This window comes from Oncorhynchus keta, unplaced genomic scaffold (genome assembly GCF_023373465.1).
Source record: "Oncorhynchus keta strain PuntledgeMale-10-30-2019 unplaced genomic scaffold, Oket_V2 Un_scaffold_3531_pilon_pilon, whole genome shotgun sequence".
Taxonomy (NCBI): domain Eukaryota; kingdom Metazoa; phylum Chordata; class Actinopteri; order Salmoniformes; family Salmonidae; genus Oncorhynchus; species Oncorhynchus keta.
The window spans coordinates 1,687,493-1,710,978 of NW_026290920.1; the positions used below are offsets into that span (position 1 = coordinate 1,687,493).

A 23,486-nucleotide genomic window follows, 5' to 3' on the forward strand; every position below is an offset into this window, starting at 1 on the left:
CTCCTCTCTTCCCCATCCTCTCCTCTCCTCTCTTCCCCATCCTCTCCTCTCTTCCCCATCCTCTCCTCTCTTCCCCTCCCTCTCCTCTCCTCTCCTCTCTTCCCCATCCTCTCCTCTCCTCTCTTCTCCATCCTCTCCTCTCCTCTCTTCCCTCTTCTCCTCTCCTCTCTTCCCCATCCTCTCCTCTCCTCTATTCCCTCTCCTCTAATCCCTCTCCTCTCTCCTCTCCTCTCCTCTATTCCGTCTTCTCTTATCCTCTCCTCTATTCCCTCTCCTCTCTTCCCTCTTCTCCTCTCCTCTCCTCTATTCCCTCTTCTCCTCTCCTCTCCTCTCTTCCCTCTCCTCTCTTCCCTTCTTCTCCTCTCCTTTCTTCCCCATCCTCTCCTCTCCTCTCTTCCCTTCCCCTCTCTCCCTCTCTTCCCCATCCTCTCCTCTCCTCTCTTCCCCATCCTCTCCTCTCCTCTCTTCCCCATCCTCTCTCTCCTCTCTTCCCCATCCTCTCCTCTCCTCTCCTCTCCTCTCTTCCCTATCCTCTCCTCTCCTCTCTTCTCCCTCCTCTCCTCTCTTCTCCATCCTCTCCTCTCCTCTCTTCTCCATCCTCTCCTCTCCTCTCTTCCCCATCCTCTCCTCTCCTCTCTTCCCCATCCTCTCCTCTCCTCTCTTCCCCCCCATCCTCTCCTCTCTTCCCCATCCTCTCCTCTCCTCTCCTCTCTTCCCCTCCCTCTCCTCTCCTCTCCTCTCTTCCCCATCCTCTCCTCTCCTCTCTTCCCCATCCTCTCCTCTCCTCTCTTCCCCATCCTCTCCCTCTCCTCTCTTCCCCATCCTCTCCTCTCCTCTCTTCCCCATCCTCTCCTCTCCTCTCTTCCCCATCCTCTCCTCTCTTCTCTTCCCCATCCTCTCCTCTCCTCTCCTCTCTTCCCCATCCTCTCCTCTCCTCTCCTCCCATCCTCTCTTCTCTTCCCCATCCTCTCCTCTCCTCTCCTCTCTCCTATCCTCTCCTCTCTCTCTTCCCTATCCTCTCCTCTCCTCTCTTCCCCATCCTCTCCTCTCTTCCCCATCCTCTCCTCTCTTCCCCATCCCTCTCCTCTCTTCCCCATCTCTCTCCTCTCTTCCCCATCCTCTCCTCTCTTCCCCATCCTCTCCTCTCCTCTCTTCCCCATCCTCTCCTCTCCTCTCTTCCCCATCCCTCTCTCCTCTCTTCTCCATCCTCTCCTCTCTTCCCCTTCTCTTCCCCATCCTCTCCTCTCCTCTATTCCCTCTCCTCTAATCCCTCTCCTCTCTCCTCTCTCCTCTCCTCTATTCCCTCTTCTCTTCTCCTCTCCTCTCCTCTTCTTCCCTCTCCTCTCTTCCCTCTTCCCTCCTCTCCTCTCTTCTCCTCTCCTCTCCTCTCCTCTCTTCCCCATCCTCTCCTCTCCTCCCCTCCTCTCTTCCCCATCCTCTCCTCTCCTCTCTTCCCCATCCTCTCCTCTCTTCCCCATCCTCTTCTCTCCTCTCTTCCCCATCCTCTCCTCTCTTCCCCATCCTCTCCTCTCCTCTCTTCCCCATCCTCTCCTCTCCTCTCTTCTCCATCCTCTCCTCTCCTCTCTTCCCCATCCTCTCCTCTATTCCCTCTCCTCTCCTCTCTTCCCCATCCTCTCCTCTCTCCTCTCTCCTCTCCTCTATTCCCTCTTCTCTTCTCCTCTCCTCTATTCCCTCTCCTCTCTTCCCTCTTCTCCTCTCCTCTCCTCTATTCCCTCTTCTCCTCTCCTCTCCTCTCTTCCCTCTCCTCTCTTCCTTCTTCTCCTCTCCTTTCTTCCCCATCCTCTCCTCTCCTCTCTTCCCCATCCTCTCCTCTCTTCCCCATCCTCTCCTCCTCTCTTCCCCATCCTCTCCTCTCCTCTCTTCCCCATCCTCTCCTCTCCTCTCTTCCCCATCCTCTCCTCTCCTCTCTTCCCTATCCTCTCCTCTCCTCTCTTCCCCATCCTCTCCTCTCCTCTCTTCCCCATCCTCTCCTCTCTTCCCCATCCTCTCCTCTCTTCCCCATCCTCTCCTCTCTTCCCCATCCTCTCCTCTCTTCCCCATCCTCTCCTCTCCTCTCCTCTTCCTCTCCTCTCTTCCCCATCCTCTCCTCTCCTCTCTTCTCCATCCTCTCCTCTCCTCTCTTCCCTCTTCTCCTCTCCTCTCTTCCCCATCCTCTCCTCTCTTCCCTCTCCTCTAATCCCTCTCCTCTCTCCTCTCTCCTCTCCTCTATTCCCTCTTCTCTTCTCCTCTCCTCTATTCCCTCTCCTCTCTTCCCTCTTCTCCTCTCCTCTCCTCTATTCCCTCTTCTCCTCTCCTCTCTCTCCTCTTCCCTCTCCTCTCTTCCTTCTTCTCCTCTCCTTTCTTCCCCTTCCCCATCTCTCCTCTCCTCTCTTCCCCCATCCTCTCCTCTCTTCCCCATCCCTCTCTCCTCTCCCTCTCTTCCCTCTTCCCTCTCCTCTCCTCTCTTCCCCATCCTCTCCTCTCCTCTCTTCCCCTCCTCTCCTCTCCTCTCCTCTCCTCTCCTCTCCCCTATCCTCTCCTCTCCTCTCTTCTCTCCTCTCCTCTCTTCTCCATCCTCTCCTCTCCTCTCTTCTCCATCCTCTCCTCTCCTCTCTTCCCTCTTCTCCTCTCCTCTCTTCCCCATCCTCTCCTCTCCTCTATTCCCTCTCCTCTCATCCCTCTCCTCTCTCCTCTCTCCTCTCCTCTATTCCCTCTTCTCTTCTCCTCTCCTCTCCTCTATTCCCTCTCCTCTCTTCCCTCTTCTCCCCTCTATTCCCTCTTCTCCTCTCCTCTCCTCTCTTCCCCATCCTCTCCTCTCCTCTCTTCCCCATCCTCTCCTCTCCTCTCTTCCCCATCCTCTCCTCTCCTCTCTTCCCCATCCTCTCCTCTCTTCCCCATCCTCTCCTCTCTTCCCCATCCTCTCCTCTCTTCCCCATCCTCTCCCTCTCCTTTCTTCCCCATCCTCTCCTCTCCTCTCTTCCCCATCCTCTCCTCTCTTCCCCATCCCTCTCCTCTCCTCTCTTCCCCATCCTCTCCTCTCCTCTCTTCCCCATCCTCTCCTCTCTTCCCCATCCTCTCCTCTCCTCTCCTCTCCTCTCCCTCTTCCCTATCCTCTCCTCTCCTCTCTTCCCCATCCTCTCCTCTCCTCTCTTCCCCCTCCTCTCCTCTCTTCCCCATCCTCTCCTCTCTTCCCCATCCTCTCCTCTCTTCCCCATCCTCTCCTCTCTTCCCCATCCTCTCCTCTCTTCTCCATCCTCTCCTCTCCTCTCCTCTCTTCCCCATCCTCTCCTCTCCTCTCTTCCCCATCCTCTCCTCCTCTCCTCTCTTCTCCTCCTCTCCTCTCCTCTCTTCCCTCTTCTCTTCCCTCTTCTCCTCTCCTCTATCTGTTCCCTCTCCTCTAATCCCTCCTCTCCCTCTCTCCTCTCCCTCTATTCCCTCTTCTCTTATCCTCTCCTCTATTCCCTATTCCCTCTCCTCTCTTCCCTCTTCTCCTCTCCTCTCCTCTATTCCCTCTTCTCCTCTCCTCTCCTCTCTTCCCTCTCCTCTCTTCCTTCTTCTCTTCTCCTTTCCTCTAATCCCTCTCCTCTCTTCCCCATCCTCTCCTCTCCTCTATTCCCTCTCCTCTCTTCCCTCTTCTCCTCTCCTTTCCTCTAATCCCTCTCCTCTCCTCTCTTTCCCATCCTCTCCTCTCCTCTCCTCTATTCCCTCTCCTCTCTTCCCTCTTCTCCTCTCCTCTCCTCTCTTCCCTCTTCTCCTCTCCTCTATTCCCTCTCCTCTCTTCCTCTTCTCCTCTCCTCTCCTCTCTTCCCTCTCCTCTCTTCCCTCTTCTCCTCTCCTCTCCTCTATTCCCTCTCCTCTCTTCCCTCTTCTCCTCTCTCCTCTCCTCTATTCCCTCTCCTCTCTTCCCTCTTCTCCTCTCCTCTCCTCTATTCCCTCTCCTCTGTTCCCTCTCCTCTCTCCTTTCCTCTAATCCCTCTCCTCTGTTCCCTTTCCTCTCTCCTCTCCTCTATTCCCTCTCCTCTGTTCCCTCTCCTCTCTCCTCTCCTCTAATCCCTCTCCTCTGTTCTCTCCTCTCCTCTGTTCCCTCTCCTCTCTCCTCTCCTCTATTCCCTCTCCTCTATTCCCTTTCCTCTCTCCTCTATTCCCTCTCCTCTATTCCCTCTCCTCTGTTCCCTCTCCTCTCTCCTCTCCTCTATTCCCTCTCCTCTGTTCCCTCTCCTCTCTCCTCTCCTCTATTCCCTCTCCTCTGTTCCTCTCCTCTCTCCTCTCCTCTATTCCCTCTCCTCTGTTCCCTCTCCTCTCTCCTCTCCTCTATTCCCTCTCCTCTGTTCCCTCTCCTCTCTCCTCTCCTCTATTCCCTCTCCTCTATTCCCTCTCCTCTGTTCCCTCTCCTCTATTCCCTCTCCTCTATTCCCTCTCCTCTATTCCCTCTCCTCTATTCCCTCTCCTCTCTCCTCTCCTCTATTCCCTCTCCTCTGTTCCCTTTCCTCTCTCCTCTCCTCTATTCCCTCTCCTCTGTTCCCTTTCCTCTCTCCTCTATTCCCTCTCCTCTGTTCCCTTTCCTCTCTCCTCTCTTCCCTCTCCTCTGTTCCCTCTCCTCTCTCCTCTCCTCTATTCCATCTCCTCTCTCCTCTCCTCTATTCCATCTCCTCTGTTCCCTCTCAACTCTCTTCTCTATTCCCTCTCCTCTGTTCCCTCTCCTCTGTTCCTCTCCTCTGTTCCCTCTCCTCTTTCCCTCTCCTCTATTCCCTCTCCGCTGTTCCCTCTCCTCTCTCCTCTCCTCTGTTCCCTCTCCTCTGTTCCCTCTCCTCTGTTCCCTCTCCTCTGTTCCCTCTCCTCTATTCCCTCTCCTCTATTCCCTCTCTTCTCCTTTCTCTTCATTCCCCTTTTCTGAAACTCAATATTTTTCCACTCATAAACCCAGCATCCCTGACCTGCACACCCTGAGAAAGACAGACTCAACAGACAGGGCAGCTGGTTTAGGTCATTGAAAGAGCAGCTGGTTTAGGTCATTGACAGGGCAGCTGGTTTAGGTCAGAGATAGGACAGCTGGTTTAGGTCAGTTAGGACAGCTGGTTTAGGTTAGGACAGCTGGTTTAGGTCAGTGACAGGGCAGCTGGTTTAGGTCAGTGACAGGACAGCTGGTTTAGGTCAGTGACAGGGCAGCTGGTTTAGGTCAGTGATAGGACAGCTGGTTTAGGTCAGTGACAGGACAGCTGGTTTAGGTCAGTGACAGGGCAGCTGGTTTAGGTCAGTGACAGGGCAGCTGGTTTAGGTCAGTGACAGGGCAGCTGGTTTAGGTCAGTGACAGGACAGCTGGTTTAGGTCAGTGACAGGACAGCTGGTTTAGGTCAGTGACAGGGCAGCTGGTTTAGGTCAGTGACAGGACAGCTGGTTTAGGTCAGTGACAGGACAGCTGGTTTAGGTCAGTGACAGGGCAGCTGGTTTAGGTCAGTGACAGGGCAGCTGGTTTAGGTCAGTGACAGGGCAGCTGGTTTAGGTCAGTGACAGGGCAGCTGGTTTAGGTCAGTGACAGGGCAGCTGGTTTAGGTCAGTGACAGGGCAGCTGGTTTAGGTCAGTGACAGGACAGCTGGTTTAGGTCAGTGACAGGGCAGCTGGTTTAGGTCAGTGACAGGGCAGCTGGTTTAGGTCAGTGACAGGACAGCTGGTTTAGGTCAGTGACAGGACAGCTGGTTTAGGTCAGTGACAGGACAGCTGGTTTAGGTCAGTGACAGGACAGCTGGTTTAGGTCAGTGACAGGGCAGCTGGTTTAGGTCAGTGACAGGACAGCTGGTTTAGGTCAGTGACAGGGCAGCTGGTTTAGGTCAGTGACAGGACAGCTGGTTTAGGTCAGTGACAGGACAGCTGGTTTAGGTCAGTGACAGGGCAGCTGGTTTAGGTCAGTGACAGGGCAGCTGGTTTAGGTCAGTGACAGGGCAGCTGGTTTAGGGCAGCTGGTTTAGGTCAGTGACAGGGCAGCTGGTTTAGGTCAGTGACAGGGCAGCTGGTTTAGGTCAGTGACAGGACAGCTGGTTTAGGTCAGTGACAGGGCAGCTGGTTTAGGTCAGTGACAGGGCAGCTGGTTTAGGTCAGTGACAGGGCAGCTGGTTTAGGTCAGTGATAGGACAGCTGGTTTAGGTCAGTGACAGGGCAGCTGGTTTAGGTCAGTGACAGGGCAGCTGGTTTAGGTCAGTGATAGGACAGCTGGTTTAGGTCAGTGACAGGGCAGCTGGTTTAGGTCAGTGATAGGACAGCTGGTTTAGGTCAGTGACAGGGCAGCTGGTTTAGGTCAGTGATAGGACAGCTGGTTTAGGTCAGTGATAGCACAGCTGGTTTAGGTCAGTGACAGGGCAGCTGGTTTAGGTCAGTGACAGGGCAGCTGGTTTAGGTCAGTGACAGGGCAGCTGGTTTAGGTCAGTGATAGGACAGCTGGTTTAGGTCAGTGATAGGACAGCTGGTTTAGGTCAGTGACAGGGCAGCTGGTTTAGGTCAGTGACAGGGCAGCTGGTTTAGGTTAGTGACAGGACAGCTGGTTTAGGTCAGTGACAGGGCAGCTGGTTTAGGTCAGTGACAGGGCAGCTGGTTTAGGTCAGTAAAGGATATGTAATTGTGCTGCACTCTTGTGCCCAGACCATGCCTTCTGAACTGCCCCTTAAAGTTATATTGCATTGAGTTGAATCATGAGTTACAGACGACCCTGAATGGCAGAAATGGAAACCCTCCCTAAACCCACTGCAGCAGTTGCAGAGTAGAGGAGCAGCTCCTAGCTGAAACAGATCAGTACAAGGTAACGTCCAGTCAAACTGCAGCTCCTAGCTGAAACAGATTAGTACAAGGTAACGTCCAGTCAAACTGCAGCTCCTAGCTGAAACAGATTAGTACAAGGTAACGTCCAGTCAAACTGCAGTTCCTAGCTGAAACAGATCAGTACAAGGTAACGTCCAGTCAAACTGCAGCTCCTAGCTGAAACAGATCAGTACAAGGTAACGTCCAGTCAAACTGCAGCTCCTAGCTGAAACAGATCAGTACAAGGTAACGTCCAGTCAAACTGCAGCTCCAGTACAAGGTAACGTCCAGTCAAACTGCAGCTCCTAGCTGAAACAGATCAGTACAAGGTAACGTCCAGTCAAACTGCAGCTCCTAGCTGAAACAGATCAGTACAAGGTAACGTCCAGTCAAACTGCAGCTCCTAGCTGAAACAGATCAGTACAAGGTAACGTCCAGTCAAACTGCAGCTCCTAGCTGAAACAGATCAGTACAAGGTAACGTCCAGTCAAACTGCAGCTCCTAGCTGAAACAGATCAGTACAAGGTAACGTCCAGTCAAACTGTCAAACTGCAGCTCCTAGCTGAAACAGATCAGTACAAGGTAACGTCCAGTCAAACTGCAGTTCCTAGCTGAAACAGATCAGTACAAGGTAACGTCCAGTCAAACTGCAGCTCCTAGCTGAAACAGATCAGTACAAGGTAACGTCCAGTCAAACTGCAGCTCCTAGCTGAAACCGATCAGTACAAGGTAACGTCCAGTCAAACTGCAGCTCCTAGCTGAAACAGATCAGTACAAGGTAACGTCCAGTCAAACTGCAGCTCCTAGCTGAAACAGATCAGTACAAGGTAACGTCCAGTCAAACTGCAGCTCCTAGCTGAAACAGATCAGTACAAGGTAACGTCCAGTCAAACTGCAGTTCCTAGCTGAAACAGATCAGTACAAGGTAACGTCCAGTCAAACTGCAGCTCCTAGCTGAAACAGATTAGTACAAGGTAACGTCCAGTCAAACTGCAGCTCCTAGCTGAAACAGATCAGTACAAGGTAACGTCCAGTCAAACTGCAGCTCCTAGCTGAAACAGATCAGTACAAGGTAACGTCCAGTCAAACTGCAGCTCCTAGCTGAAACAGATCAGTACAAGGTAACGTCCAGTCAAACTGCAGTTCCTAGCTGAAACAGATTAGTACAAGGTAACGCTGAAACCAGTCAAACTGCAGCTCCTAGCTGAAACAGATCAGTACAAGGTAACGTCCAGTCAAACTGCAGCTCCTAGCTGAAACAGATCAGTACAAGGTAACGTCCAGTCAAACTGCAGCTCCTAGCTGAAACAGATTAGTACAAGGTAACGTCCAGTCAAACTGCAGCTCCTAGCTGAAACAGATCAGTACAAGGTAACGTCCAGTCAAACTGCAGCTCCTAGCTGAAACAGATCAGTACAAGGTAACGTCCAGTCAAACTGCAGCTCCTAGCTGAAACAGATCAGTACAAGGTAACAGCCAGTCAAACTTGCACTTCTATGGTTGGAGGATGTGGCCTGTCCTTCTCCAGCACAAGGACCCCAGCATCCACCCTCACATCCTCTGCTTCAACTGACAACTACCCAAACTCCATATCACCTCTCATCCCCAACACACACACACACACACACACACACACACACACACACACACACACACACACACACACACACACACACACACACACACACACACACACACACACACACACACACACACACACACACACACACACACACACACACACACTCCCTGCTCTCCCTCCCCTCTCACCAGTTCTTGTTCCAGGTGTGGGCAAATGCTGTGATGAGACTGAGCTGGATGAGGATGAAGGCAAATCCTCCCACCACGCCTACGTAGTGCCAGGCTGGGAGAGAGAGAGAGAAATGGAAAGAGAGAGACAGACAGAGAGAAACAGGTTTGCTGTCTAACTCACTTGATGCAGGCCCATTCTGAATGTGAGTGTAGTCCAAATGTATGTATACTTTTAAAATTCAATATACATATACGTACCAGTCAGAAGTTTGGACACAACACATTCAAGGGTTTTTCTTTGTTTTTACTATTTTCTACTTTGTAGAATATAGTGAAGACATTAAAATTATGAAATAACACATATAGAATCATGTAGTAACACAAAATAAATGTTTAAAAAAATCTAAATATAATCTCTATTTGAGATTACTCAAAGTAGCCCCCCTTTGCCTTGATGGCAGCTTTGCACACTCTTGGCATTCTCTCAACCAGCTTCATGATGTTGTCACCTGGAGTGCATTTCAATTAACAGATGTGCCTTGTTAAAAGTTCATTAGTGGAATTTATTACCTTCTTAATGCATTTGTGCCAATCAGTTGTGTTGTGACAAGGTAGGGGGGTATACACAAGATAGCCCTATTTGGTAAAAGACCAAGTCCATGTTATGGCAAGAACTGCTCAAATAAACAAAGAGAAACGACTTTAAGACAAGAAGGTAAAAAAAGTTTCTTCAAGTGCTGTCGCAAAATCCATGAAGCGCTATGATGAAACTGGCTCTCATGAGGACAGCCACAGGAAAGGAAGACCCAGAGTTGCCTCTGCTGAAGAGGATAAGTAAATTTGAGTTACCAGCCTCAGAAATTGCAGCCCAAATAAATGCTTCACAGAGTTCAAGTAACAGATACATCTCAACATCAACTGTTCAGAGGAGACTGCGTGAATCAGGCCTTCATGGTCTAATTTCTGCAAAGAAACCACTACTAAAGGACACCAATAATAAGAGACTTGATTGAGCCGAGAAACACGAGCGAATGGACATTAGACCGGTGAAAATATATCCTTTGGTCTGATGAGTCCAAATTTGAGATTTTTGGTTCCAATCGCTGTGTCTTTGTGAGACACAGAGTAGGTGAACGGATGATCTCTGCATGTGTGGTTCCCACCATGAAGCATGGAGGAGGAGGTGTGATGGTGTTGGGGTGTTTTGCTGGTGACACTGTCAGTGATTTATTAAGAATTCAAAGCACACTTAACCAGCATGGCTACCACAGCATTCTGCAGCGATTCGCCATCCCACCTGGTTTGCACTTAGTGGAACTATCATTTGTTTTTCAACAGGACAATCACCCAGCCGCAACAAAATTGAGATGGTTTGGGATGAGTTGAACTGCAGAGTGAAGGAAAAGCAGCCAACAAGTGCTCAGCATATGTGGGAACTCCTTCAATACTGTTGTAAACCATTCTTCATGAAGCTGGTTGAGAGAATGCCAAGAGTGTGCAAAGCTGTCATCAAGGCAAAGGTTGGCGACTTTGAAGAATTTAAAACATATTTAGATTTGTTTAACACTTTTTTTGGTTACTACATGATTCTATATGTGTTATTTCATAGTTTTGATGTCTTCACTATTCTACAATGTAGAAAATAGTTTAAAAAAATAAAGATAAACCCTTGAATGAGTAGGTGTGTCCAAACGTTTGACTGGTACTGTATATGAGAGTGTTTTCCTATGTGTATGTTGCAAAACACAGTTCCTCATCAAGAATAGCATACTGTAGTCATCTATTAAATAATGAACTTATAGCACAGAAGATTCTGAGGCAGAGGAACAGCCATAAAACGTGTAGGATATGAAATCAGTTACTGTGTCACGATGAGATTTACTGCTGCTCGCACAACACTATCCAACCACAGACATTTATGGTGGCTTGACTGCAGGGTGAATCTCGTGAGATGATGAGTAGGTCTACAGTGCCCCCTATCGGTATTAAAATATAACAGCACCTATTGCCTTCAGCTAGGGCAATTCTGTGTTGAAAGTTTAGCAATGTATTCTAAGAGGGAATATGAATTGTGTGTCCAGGCTGCTCACCATGTAGGAAGGACTCAGTAGGGATGAAGAAGGCAGCAGTACACATCCCAAGCAGGGTGATGAACTTCAGAAACCAGAACCTGCATTAGGACCAGAGAGGACCAGTTATATGGTTGTATAACTAACATTCACATAATAACATGTTTTTTCTATGTTTGTTTGAAAGCACCTAGGGACAACTACCCACCTACAATATATACCCCTACATACAGAGGACGTGCAGACGAAGAGCATCTTCGTTAAGAAGCTGCATTTATTGATTATTTCACCTTTATTTAACCAGGTAGGCAAGTTGAGAACAAGTTCTCATTTACAATTGCGACCTGGCCAAGATAAAGCAAAGCAGTTCGACAGATACAACGACACAGAGTTACACATGGAGTAAAACAAACATACAGTCAATAATACAGTATAAACAAGTCTATATACAATGTGAGCAAATGAGGTGAGAAGGGAGGTAAAGGCAAAAAAGGCCATGGTGGCAAAGTAAATACAATATAGCAAGTAAAACACTGGAATGGTAGTTTTGCAATGGAAGAATGTGCAAAGTAGAAATAAAAATAATGGGGTGCAAGGGAGCAAAATAAATTAATTAATTAAATACAGTTGGGAAAGAGGTAGTTGACATGGAGCCAGTGGGTTTGGCGACGAGTATGAAGCGAGGGCCAGCCAACGAGTGCGTACAGGTCGCAATGGTGGGTAGTATATGGGGCTTTGGTGACAAAACGGATTGCACTGTGATAGACTGCATCCAATTTGTTGAGTAGGGTATTGGAGGCTATTTTGTAAATGACATCGCCAAAGTCGAGGATTGGTAGGATGGTCAGTTTTACAAGGGTATGTTTGGCAGCATGAGTGAAGGATGCTTTGTTGCGAAATAGGAAGCCAATTCTAGATTTAACTTTGGATTGGATATGTTTGATATGGGTCTGGAAGGAGAGTTTACAGTCTAACCAGACACCTATGTATTTGTAGTTGTCCACGTATTCTAAGTCAGAGCCGTCCAGAGTAGTGATGTTGGACAGGCGGGTAGGTGCAGGTAGCGATCGGTTGAAGAGCATGCATTTAGTTTTACTTGTATTTAAGAGCAATTGGAGGCCACGGAAGGAGAGTTGTATGGCATTGAAGCTTGCCTAGAGGGTTGTTAACACAGTGTCCAAAGAAGGGCCAGAAGTATACAGAATGGTGTCGTCTGCGTAGAGGTGGATCAGAGACTCACCAGCAGCAAGAGCGACCTCATTGATGTATACAGAGAAGAGAGTCGGTCCAAGAATTGAACCCTGTGGCACCCCCATAGAGACTGCCAGAGGTCCGGACAGCAGACCCTCCGATTTGACACACTGAACTCTATCAGAGAAGTAGTTGGTGAACCAGGCGAGGCAATCATTTGAGAAACCAAGGCTGTCGAGTCTGCCGATGAGGATGTGGTGATTGACAGAGTCGAAAGCCTTGGCCAGATCAATGAATACGGCTGCACAGTAATGTTTCTTATCGATGGCGGTTAAGATATCGTTTAGGACCTTGAGCGTGGCTGAGGTGCACCCATGACCAGCTCTGAAACCAGATTGCATAGCAGAGAAGGTATGGTGAGATTCGAAATGGTCGGTAATCTGTTTGTTGACTTGGCTTTCGAAGACCTTAGAACTAACCTAGAGCCCGTCACTGCTCTAATTAACCCCCTAGAGCGCGTCACTGCTCTAATTAACCCCCTAGAGCGCGTCACTGCTCTAATTAACCCCCCTAGAGCGCGTCACTGCTCTAATTAACCCCCCTAGAGCGTGTCACTGCTCTAATTAACCCCCTAGAGCGTGTCACTGCTCTAATTAGCCCCCCTAGAGCGCGTTACTGCTCTAATCAACCCCCCTAGAGCGTGTTACTGCTCTAATCAACCCCCCCTAGAGCGTGTCACTGCTCTAATCAACCCCCCTTGAGCGTGTCACTGCTCTAATCAACCCCCTAGAGCAGGGGTGTCAAAGTCAAATGGACGGAGGGCCAAATAAAAAAATTTAGCTACAAGCCGAGGGCCGGACTGTTCGAATGTTCATTGAAAAATGTTTAAATGACGCATATAGTCTAGTGAACCTAATTGAACCTACTGAAAACCTAACAAATATATTCCAATATGATCAGATAAATAAAGCAATATTTTCTTATGGCTCTGTCAGTAATCTTTAATTTTCAACAGACACAAAAGACAAATTTCCTTTATATAAAAATCATAACATGAACATTAAATGAAAGAAACCGGTATTCAAGGCACCATCAGTAGCCTATATTTTCTATTTTAGCAAAAGTGGGCTAAATTTACTTCAAAGAAAAAAACAATAATAGCAATTTTCTATCATCCACTCAACTGAAATATTTTTAAAATATAATTGGATTGAAATACAATAAAATAAAGTGCAAAAATCTATTAATCAAAAACAACACTTTGTTTAAGGAGAAGTAACATGCAGTGAAAACAAATATTAAACTTGAACTTTTAAACTTGAACTGAGTAAAAACTCTAAATATGTGATTGCACAGTAATGTTCACTTGTTTGAGGTTGAGGGTGATACTTGGTGGTGTCCCATCTTTTCCACAAGTTCATCAATGTTGAGGGTAAGGCTCTGAGCTGAGGAAATCCTCAGAATTGAGTGGAGGTGTTCAGCAGTAAGTCGACTTCTGTGTGATGTTTTGTTCAAGTTCATCAAAGAAAACAGTTGTTCACACAGGTATGTGCTGCCAAACATAGACAACGTTTGAGCAGCCTGGATGCGCAGTTGGGGCATTGTGTCGGGAGGAAAATTAACTTCAGGGCAGCACCCACTGCCGCATATTTTGCCCTCAGTGCATCATTGCATTGAGGTCAATCAACTCCATTTGAGGTTTGGTGGTGAGCTTTCCACGTCAACAGCAAATGGGTTACCGAGCAGTTCCAACCTGCTTTTTGTGCTTCAAAGTCAGCAAATCATGGGCCTGAAAGTCAGCGGCAAGCATACCTATTTTATCAGCCAACTGTGCGCTCGGGAACGCACTGGTAGAGAGCTCTTTCATGGTCTGGCAGCTGGGAAAGTGGCTGTGTTTTCTTTCCGCATCTGTGTCTCCCACAGAGTCAGTTTGGTTTTAAATGCCTTCACTGTACTGTACATATCAGAGATGACACGATCCCGACCCTGCAGCTGCAAGTTCATTGCATTCAGATGACTCGTAATGTCACACAGAAAAGCCATTTCACACAGAAACATTTCGTCTCGGAGTTGTGTTGTGTCTTTCCCTTTGCTGTCCAAGAACAGACAAATCTCCTCACGAAGCTCGAAACATCTATGAAGCACCTTTCCCTGGCTTAGCCATCGCACCTCTGTGTGATAAGGCAAATCACCATGCTCCGGATTTAACTCCGTCAGAAATGCCTTGAACTGGCGGTGATTCAAACCTTTGGCTCTGATAAAGTTAATAGTGCACTGATGATGCCATTCACATGCTCCATTTTCAAGGCTTTACCGTAACGCTTCCTGGTGTATGATACAATGATAAGCTGTCAGCTCACCTGTTTTTTTTACATCTGTGCATATTTTCCCGAGTTTCGCCACCAGTCCGCTCCTGTGTCCACACATAGCAGGTTAATCGGTTGTCAAAACGATTTTTCCAACAATGGCATCCATCTCATTTACACATCTTGACACTTCCTCTTCATACAAATCATGCCCCGTAGTTGTGCCATGCATAGGACGTAAAGCCAAAAACTCCTCTGTCACGCTTAGGCTGGAGTCCACTCCACGGATGAAAATTGACAACTGGGCAATGTCAGAAATGTGTAAACTCTCATCCACAGCCAAGGAATATGCAATGAAATCTTTTCCTTTTTCACAAGCTGCTCTTTTAGATTGATGGACAACTGGTCTACTCTCATAGGCAATGGTGTTTCTGCTCAGACTCACATTTAAAAAGAGTTGCCTTTTTCTGGGCAAAGTTGTCACAAACTTTAATCATGCAGTTTTTGATGAAATCCCCCTCCGTAAATGGCCGGGCTGATTTAGCAAATCTCTTCTGCCAAAATAAAACTGGCCTTGACAGCAGCCTGGCCTTGTGATTTGGTTTTTTGAACAGAGCCTGTCGAGATTTGAGGCCTCGTTTTAATTCCTCTGCCTTTTGTAGCCTTTGTTCCATGTCCATATTCTTGTTTTTGTCCACGTGTTTCGTTTCATAATGTCGTCTCAGATTATACTCTTTCAGTACCGCCACACTTTCTCCACACAGAAGACACACAGGTTTTCCCTAGAGAGTGTCGCTGTTCTTATCATCCCCCCTAGAGCGTGTCACTGCTCTAATCAATCCCCCTAGAGCGTGTCACTGCTCTAATCAACCCCCATAGAGCGTGTCACTGCTCTAATCAACCCCCCTAGAGCGTGTCACTGCTCTAATCAACCCCCCTAGAGCGTGTCACTGCTCTAATCAACCCCCCTAGAGCGTGTCACTGCTCTAATCAATCCCCCTAGAGCATGTCACTGCTCTAATCAACCCCCCTAGAGTGTGTCACTGCTCTAATCAATAGCACAGCAGTGGACAGTATCACAAGCTGGTTAAAAAAGCACACTGGTGCATTGGACAGGCAGGTGAGGAATATGGCCCACGTAGCCTCAAATAGACGTGTTGATATTGACGTTAGTACTGTACTAGTGGGAGGGGTGTTACACGATGTATTAGCACAAAACACCTTAAAGGGGTATTACAGGTAGAACGCAAACTTTCATTCACATATATGCCATGGTAGTTCTCCTGCGTCTCCCCAATATAAATTAACCTTCAGGGCTACTGCTGACCCATTGTGGATGAGCGCTCTGAAGTCCTGGCTGGACTTGACATCGATGAGGAACAGCGCCATCATCAGGTAGAAGCAGGCAGTGCCGAAGCAGACCCTGTAGACCGCTGAGTAGCCAACCAGCATCTCACAGTGCCCTCCGCCATGGGCCTGGTCACACACCATGTTGAAGAAAGGCACCTGAAACACACAAACACACTCTGTTATGGTGTGTGTATGTGTGTGTGTGTGTGTGTGTGTGTGTGTGTGTGTGTGTGTGTGTGTGTGTGTGTGTGTGCCCATTTGTGAGCGTGTGTGTGTGTGTGTGGTGTGTGCCCATTTGTGAGCGTGTGTGTGTGTGTGTGTGTATCTCTTTTTAAGTGTGTCTGTGTGTGTGTGTCTGTGTGTGTGTACATGCATGTACAGTATGTGTGTGTAGCCTAGAGGTTAGCTAGTGGAAGCCTATTCATATATAGTTTTTTTATACATCTGTGTCCATATTGTTCATGAGTTTCTAGTGGATAGAACATACGGTTCAAGAGAAAATAGCCTAAATTAATGGGAAAAGCATCTAACCAACAATGGCATTATTTGTAATTAATTCTGCAACTCTTCCAACTGTTTACTTTTTTCACAACTGCCACCAGTTTGATGCCAAAACACAAATACATACATACTGACAGTCAAATAAATAGAAGTGTGTAAACACAAATACATACATACTGACATAGTCAAACAAATAGAAGTGTGTAAACACAAATACATACATACTGACATAGTCAAATAAATAGAAGTGTGTAAACACAAATACATACATACTGACATAGTCAAATAAATAGAAGTGTGTAAACACAAATACATACATACTGACATAGTCAAATAAATAGAAGTGTGTAAACACAAATACATACATACTGACATAGTCAAACAAATAGAAGTGTGTAAACACAAATACATACATACTGACATAGTCAAATAAATAGAAGTGTGTAAACACAAATACATACATACTGACATAGTCAAACAAATAGAAGTGTGTAAACACAAATACATACATACTGACATAGTCAAATAAATAGAAGTGTGTAAACACAAATACATACATACTGACATAGTCAAATAAATAGAAGTGTGTAAACACAAATACATACATACTGACATAGTCAAACAAATAGAAGTGTGTAAACACAAATACATACATACTGACATAGTCAAATAAATAGAAGTGTGTAAACACAAATACAAAGGATATTTCATGCTGAAACCCTCATGTTAAACACTAATGGTTTTCACTAAGTTGATGGTTTATATTTGGGATCATGTTTTACAGCTTTGTTGTTCTATTTCTTATTTGAAAATCATCTTCTTTAATTCATTCGTAACTGTTACGCGATAAGGCCACAGAGGGCCGGAGATCATTACAGACACCTGTAGTACCCAAAAGGCCCACTTACATGTCTTGTGATAAATTATATCAAATCCTTGAAAGATACCAAAATTCTGGTAGTTTACTAATAAACTCTGAATGTTTCCAGTGACATACCCTCCCTTTGCAACCCTACTTCTTACTGACTCTTTTTGTGTGTGGATGGGACCAACACTACCTAGTGAAACGTACTTAACCTACTACATACACTTGCCTGATATCCAAACGGGAATCCATGTTCTGTTTCTCTCCTAAATGTTTCACTACTACACATTCAAGAAATCAGTCTGTCCCTGGGACGGCACACATAAGACTGGCCCTTGGATGGCACACATAAGACTGGCCCTGGGATGGCACACATAAGACTGGCCCTGGGATGGCACACATAAGACTGGCCCTGGGATGGCACACATAAGACTGGCCCTGGGATGGCACACATAAGACTGGCCCTGGGATGGCACACATAAGACTGGCCCTGGGATGGCACACATAAGACTGGCCCTGGGATGGCACACATAAGACTGGCCCTGGGATGGCACACATAAGACTGGCCCTGGGATGGCACACATAAGACTGGCCCTGGGATGGCACACATAAGACTGGCCCTGGGATGGCACACATAAGACTGGCCCTGGGATGGCACACATAAGACTGGCCCTGGGATGGCACACATAAGACTGGCCCTGGGATGGCACACATAAGACTGGCCCTGGGATGGCACACATAAGACTGGCCCTGGGATGGCACACATAAGACTGGCCCTGGGATGGCACATAAGACTGGCCCTGGGATGGCACACATAAGACTGGCCCTGGGATGGCACACATAAGACTGGCCCTGGGATGGCACACATAAGACTGGCCCTGGGATGGCACACATAAGACTGGCCCTGGGATGGCACACATAAGACTGGCCCTGGGATGGCACACATAAGACTGGCCCTGGGATGGCACACATAAGAGTGGCCCTGGGATGGCACACATAAGACTGGCCCTGGGATGGCACACATAAGAGTGGCCCTGGGATGGCACACATAAGACTGGCCCTGGGATGGCACACATAAGACTGGCCCTGGGATGGCACACATAAGACTGGCCCTGGGATGGCACACATAAGACTGGCCCTGGGATGGCACACATAAGACTGGCCCTGGGATGGCACACATAAGACTGGCCCTGGGATGGCACACATAAGACTGGCCCTGGGATGGCACACATAAGACTGGCCCTGGGATGGCACACATAAGACATGGGATGGCACACATAAGACTGGCCCTGGGATGGCACACATAAGACTGGTGGGATGGCCCTGGGATGGCACACATAAGACTGGCCCTGGGATGGCACACATAAGACTGTCCCTGGGATGGCACACATAAGACGTGGGATGGCACACATAAGACTGGCCCTGGGATGGCACACATAAGACGTGGGATGGCACACATAAGACTGGCCCTGGGATGGCACACACAAGACTGGCCCTGGGATGGCACACATAAGACGTGGGATGGCACACATAAGACGTGGGATGGCACACATAAGACTGGCCCTGGGATGGCACACATAAGACGTGGGATGGCACACATAAGACTGGCCCTGGGATGGCACACATAAGACGTGGGATGGCACACATAAGACGTGGGATGGCACACATAAGACTGGCCCTGGGATGGCACACGTGAGGGTTTGGATGGGACGCGTGAGATGTGGGATGGCACACATAACATGTGGGATGGCACACGTGAGGGTTTGGATGGGACGCGTGAGATGTGGGATGGCACACATGAGGCCATTGGAGAGGGACTTGGTATAGTGAAGTGTGGGGATATGTTTTCCCAAATGCAATAGATCGTGTAAGGACCCTTCCCTTTCTATGTCATCCTATTGGTTGTGTGGTGATTAGCAAGCTTGCCTGTGGGCTGGAAAGACCAGGGTTGGAGACCTACAAGGTGCTGCTGTTCTAATGCACTAATTCAGAGCTCTCCAATCCCGTTCCTGGAGAGATACCCTCCTATAGGTTTGTCCTGCAACCCCAGTTGTAACTAACCTGATTCAGTTTATCAACCAGCTAATTAAATAGAATCAGGTGCGCTAGATTAGGATTGGTAGAAAAAACCTACAGGATGGTAGCTCTCCAGGAACAGGGTTGGAGAGCCCTGCACTAATTTACACAACAAGACATTTAATTGAGTTACTCTCAAGGTGCACGTTTGCCAGCCTTCGCTAAAGTAGTAATGTACTACTACTAAAGTAGTAATGTACTAGTGGTGTGGGGGCTGTGCTTTGGCAAAGTGGGTGGGGTTATATCCTTCCTGTTTGGCCCTGTCCGGGGGTGTCCTCGGATGGGGCCACAGTGTCTCCTGACCCCTCCTGTCTCAGCCTCCAGTATTTATGCTGCAGTAGTTTATGTGTCGGGGGGCTAGGGTCAGTTTGTTATATCTGGAGTACTTCTCCTGTCCTGTTCGGTGTCCTGTGTGAATCTAAGTGTGGTTCTCTAATTCTCTCCTTCTCTCTTTCTTTCTCTCTCTCGGAGGACCTGAGCCCTAGGACCATGCCCCAGGACTACCTGACATGATGACTCCTTGCTGTCCCCAGTCCACCTGACCGTGCTGCTGCTCCAGTTTAAACTGTTCTGCCTTGTTATTATATGACCATGCTGGTCATTTATGAACATTTGAACATCTGGGCCATGTTCTGTTATAATCTCCACCCGGCACAGCCAGAAAAGGACTGGCCACCCCACATGGCCTGGTTCCTCTCTAGGTTTCTTCCTAGGTTTTGGCCTTTCTAGGGAGTTTTTCCTAGCCACCGTGCTTCTACACCTGCATTGCTTGCTGTTTGGGGTTTTAGGCTTGGTTTCTGTACAGCACTTTGAGATATCAGCTGATGTACGAAGGGCTATATAAATAAATTAGATTTTGATTTGATTACTAACCTTCAAATCTTGCATACTAAGTAGTCTGACCACAATAGATTACTAATGTAATTGAATCAGGACAGGAACACTTTATAGCACCTCAGAGCAAACAAAGTGCTCAGACATGATGGAACTTTGTTGATCCCCAAAGGAGGATATGACATCAGACACTCACATTGTCCCGGACAGCCTCGGAGACAGTGCGTGAGAGCATGAGACAGGAGACGGCGCAGGCCATGATGTGGAAGAGTGTGTACATGATCCTCGTGCTGGACGATGACTTCACCGGGGGGCAGAAGGAGCAGCACAGTGAACACGGGGCCGGGCCACAGCAGCAACATATCTGTGGAGAGGAGAGAGATATGTTCATATATATATCTGAGAGGAGAGAGGAGAGGAGAGGAAGAGAGAGAGAGGAGAGAAGATGAGAGAGGGGAGGGGGAGAGGAGAGGAGAGGAGGGGACCTACCTGGAGAGAGGAAGAAACCTATCTGGGGAGCAGAACAAGTGAGGAGTCAGCTCAACAATATAGTGACAGTGCTCAATATATCCTAGGAGATGAGGAGAGAGATGCTCAATATAACTGCGGGAGGCAGAGAGAGGGATTTTCAATATAAATTATATATGAGAGTTGTAACTGGGAGGAGGTGAAGAGAGAGATGCTCAATATCTGTGAGGAGATGTGTAAATTCAACAATAAAGGGATTATAGTGTATTTAACCAATTGGATCAAATCCTTGGTCATCATCAACCACTCCAACACTCCAACGTCAACATATTTGAATGATGGAAAGGAGAGGGGTGTTTAGCATATTTTAGGATGGAGTGGAGTCAACATGTCTGTGAATCAGAAGTCAACTGAACGTAGCCTTAGTGCTAGACAGAAAGCTACATAACTGAAGAGACAGGTGACGAGTGAGTGAGTGAGTGAGTGAGTGAGTGAGTGAGTGAGTGAGTGAGTGAATAAATGCATGAATGAATGACATTGATTATCCCTCAAGAGGAAATTCTTTCCATAACTCACCGAAGTTGCACATAACTGCTTACAAATTCCCCAACATCTAATTCACTGTAGTACCACAGAGAAAACATGACGCTCTCAATAACCAAGTCATATTTGTTTATATGAGGGGACACCTTTTACACAGTGAATGAACTCAGTGAACTATTCTCAGAGGAGCTTCACCTTGATATGAGGGTTTTGGGCAGGTTGTTGTTGTGTGTTACATGTGGTTGTTGTGTGTTACATGTGGTCGTTGCGTGTTACAGGTGGTCGTTGCGTGTTACAGGTGGTCGTTACGTGTTACAGGTGGTTGTTGCGTGTTACAGGTGATTGTTGCATGTTACAGGTGGTTGAATTTAGTCCAAACACACAGAAAATCTGATCCGCCTGGAGTCAAACCAATTTATAAACTAACAGCATTGTATTGTAATACACTGTGTTGAACTGCTTGTCCTGTTTTAAGTCGTTGTTATCTGGGATTTTACTGGGGGTGGGGGGGTTACTGGATGAGGGAGGAGAGTAGAAACACAAGCATAGACTGTTTCTTTGATAAACATCCAGAACTGTAGATGAAATCTATCCTATCTATCGATCGATCTATCTGTATCTCTCTAATTGCTCTAATCTCTCTAATCTACAACAGAAAGCTGGTTCACTAGGTGAGAGTAAACTGTAGAGTGGCTCGGTCATGTTGGATTTGTGGGACAATGACTCACGTCTTTCCAATATGAGATTAACCTGCATTGTTGTATCAAATGTATATCCTGGCAATAACACTTCAGAGTCCAATAGACCTAATATTAATACAGGACACAGTCTCAGGTCTCAAGCGTAGGGGGTGGAGAATGGGGCAAAATAAAACGAGACACAGTGTAGACTACTGTACAACGGGTGTATTGATCTCTATCCAACATAGAACACCTGCTGCATTGTTACAGATACTGACATCTGCTAGTTCTGGATCTGATACGTATTAACAACAGGCCAGTTAGGTACAAAACAATAGTCATATCACATCAACTATTATGTGTTAAAGTTATGTTTTAACACAACAACTAATATAGCTATGATTTAACACAACAACTACATTACTACGTTTTAACACAACAACTACATTACTATGTTTTAACACAACAACTACATTACTATGTTAATTAACACAACAACTACATTACAACTACATTACTATGTAACACAACAACTACATTACTATGTTAACACAACAACTACATTACTATGTTAATTAACACAACAACTACATTACTATGTTACTATGTTAACACAACAACTACATTACTATGTTAATTAACACAACAACTACATTACTATGTTAATTAACACAACAACTACATTACTATGTTAACACAACAACTACATTACTATGTTATAACACAACAACTACATTACTATGTTAATTAACACAACAACTACATTACTATGTTATTAACACAACAACTACATTACTATGTTATAACACAACAACTACATTACTATGTTAATTAACACAACAACTACATTACTATGTTAATTAACACAACAACTACATTACTATGTTATAACACAACAACTACATTTATAACACAACAACTACATTACTATGTTATTAACACAACAACTACATTACTATGTTAATTAACACAACAACTACATTACTATGTTTAACACAACAACTACATTACTATGTTAATTAACACAACAACTACATTACTATGTTAACACAACAACTACATTACTATGTTAACACAACAACTACATTACTATGTTAATTAACACAACAACTACTAGCAAACGTATCATGAAACTATGGGACTCAATATCTTACTAAACAGACAGCAATCCAAACACATTCTCATTCATGTGTAACGTCTCCATAATTCCTCTTATATGTTCTCTCTTTCCCTCCCGCCAACTCTCTGTCATTCAGGACTCTGTCTCACCTGGTAGGCAAACATGTTGAGGAAGTAGCTGTAGATGCCACTCTGGTGCATCTCCTGGGCTGTCATCCGTTCAGAACCCTCCAAAACGGACATGTTAGATCACAGACCCTGTGAGGATGACATCCTAAAAGTCCCCAGAAAACGATCCTCTAACATCTAAAACAGTACAAATTGTTTTCCCAAAATAAGTACCGGCGTTACAAAACAAAAGCGCTACTTGTTGTTGTGCAATCCAACTTCCAACGGGTCAACAGGGTAGTTCTTCCTGAGTTCTTCTCTGCTATATCCTGGATCACATGTAACACAAAGACACATCCAACCAACCTTGCTAAATCTCGGCCTCAATCCAACTTCGGGGGGATAGAAAGTGTCCGGGTATTTATTTTACTCATATCCTGTGTGCTCTCTTTTTGCTTCTGTGTCGGGCGCTGTCAGAAGAGTTGGAGAGAGAGGTGGTGATGATGAATGCTCTCAACCCCTCCTCCCCGTGCTCCGCTTTACCCTGGCAGATTAGGCAGAGCCAGGGAGAGAGGGAGGCGGGGCATGTGTTAGTCCCATCTGTCCCTCCCTTCCCCCAGGGCCCTTGCTCCACTGCTCCAGAGACAGCCTCCAGGCCACACACACACACAGGATAGAGCAGCACCATGGTCACAATGGGCTTGGGCCACGCTGTTCATTGGGTTACATACCCATCAGAATGGAATTACCCGCAAATTACTGTCATTTTCTTTTTACATTTAAGGATGTTATCAGATACCTTCTGCTTTCCTACATAGCGCCGCCCACGGCACCTCC

The 23,486-nt window shown here is 46.8% G+C and overlaps 1 protein-coding gene across 1 annotated transcript in view; it reads right to left on the reverse strand.

The window, feature by feature from the left end:
• serinc4 (serine incorporator 4) overlaps positions 1 to 23,189 on the reverse strand; it is a 56,602-nt gene extending 33,413 nt beyond the window's left edge. The window contains exons 1-5 of the mRNA XM_052515938.1: positions 22,692 to 23,189; positions 19,928 to 20,095; positions 15,433 to 15,611; positions 10,630 to 10,709; positions 8,558 to 8,651 (exon numbers count right to left, since the gene is read on the reverse strand). Of these exons, the coding sequence (XP_052371898.1) occupies positions 8,558 to 8,651; positions 10,630 to 10,709; positions 15,433 to 15,611; positions 19,928 to 20,095; positions 22,692 to 22,784 (614 nt within the window). The 5' untranslated portion in view covers positions 22,785 to 23,189. The remainder of the gene's footprint in view (positions 1 to 8,557; positions 8,652 to 10,629; positions 10,710 to 15,432; positions 15,612 to 19,927; positions 20,096 to 22,691) is intronic.
• Between the last annotated feature and the right edge of the window lie 297 nt (positions 23,190 to 23,486).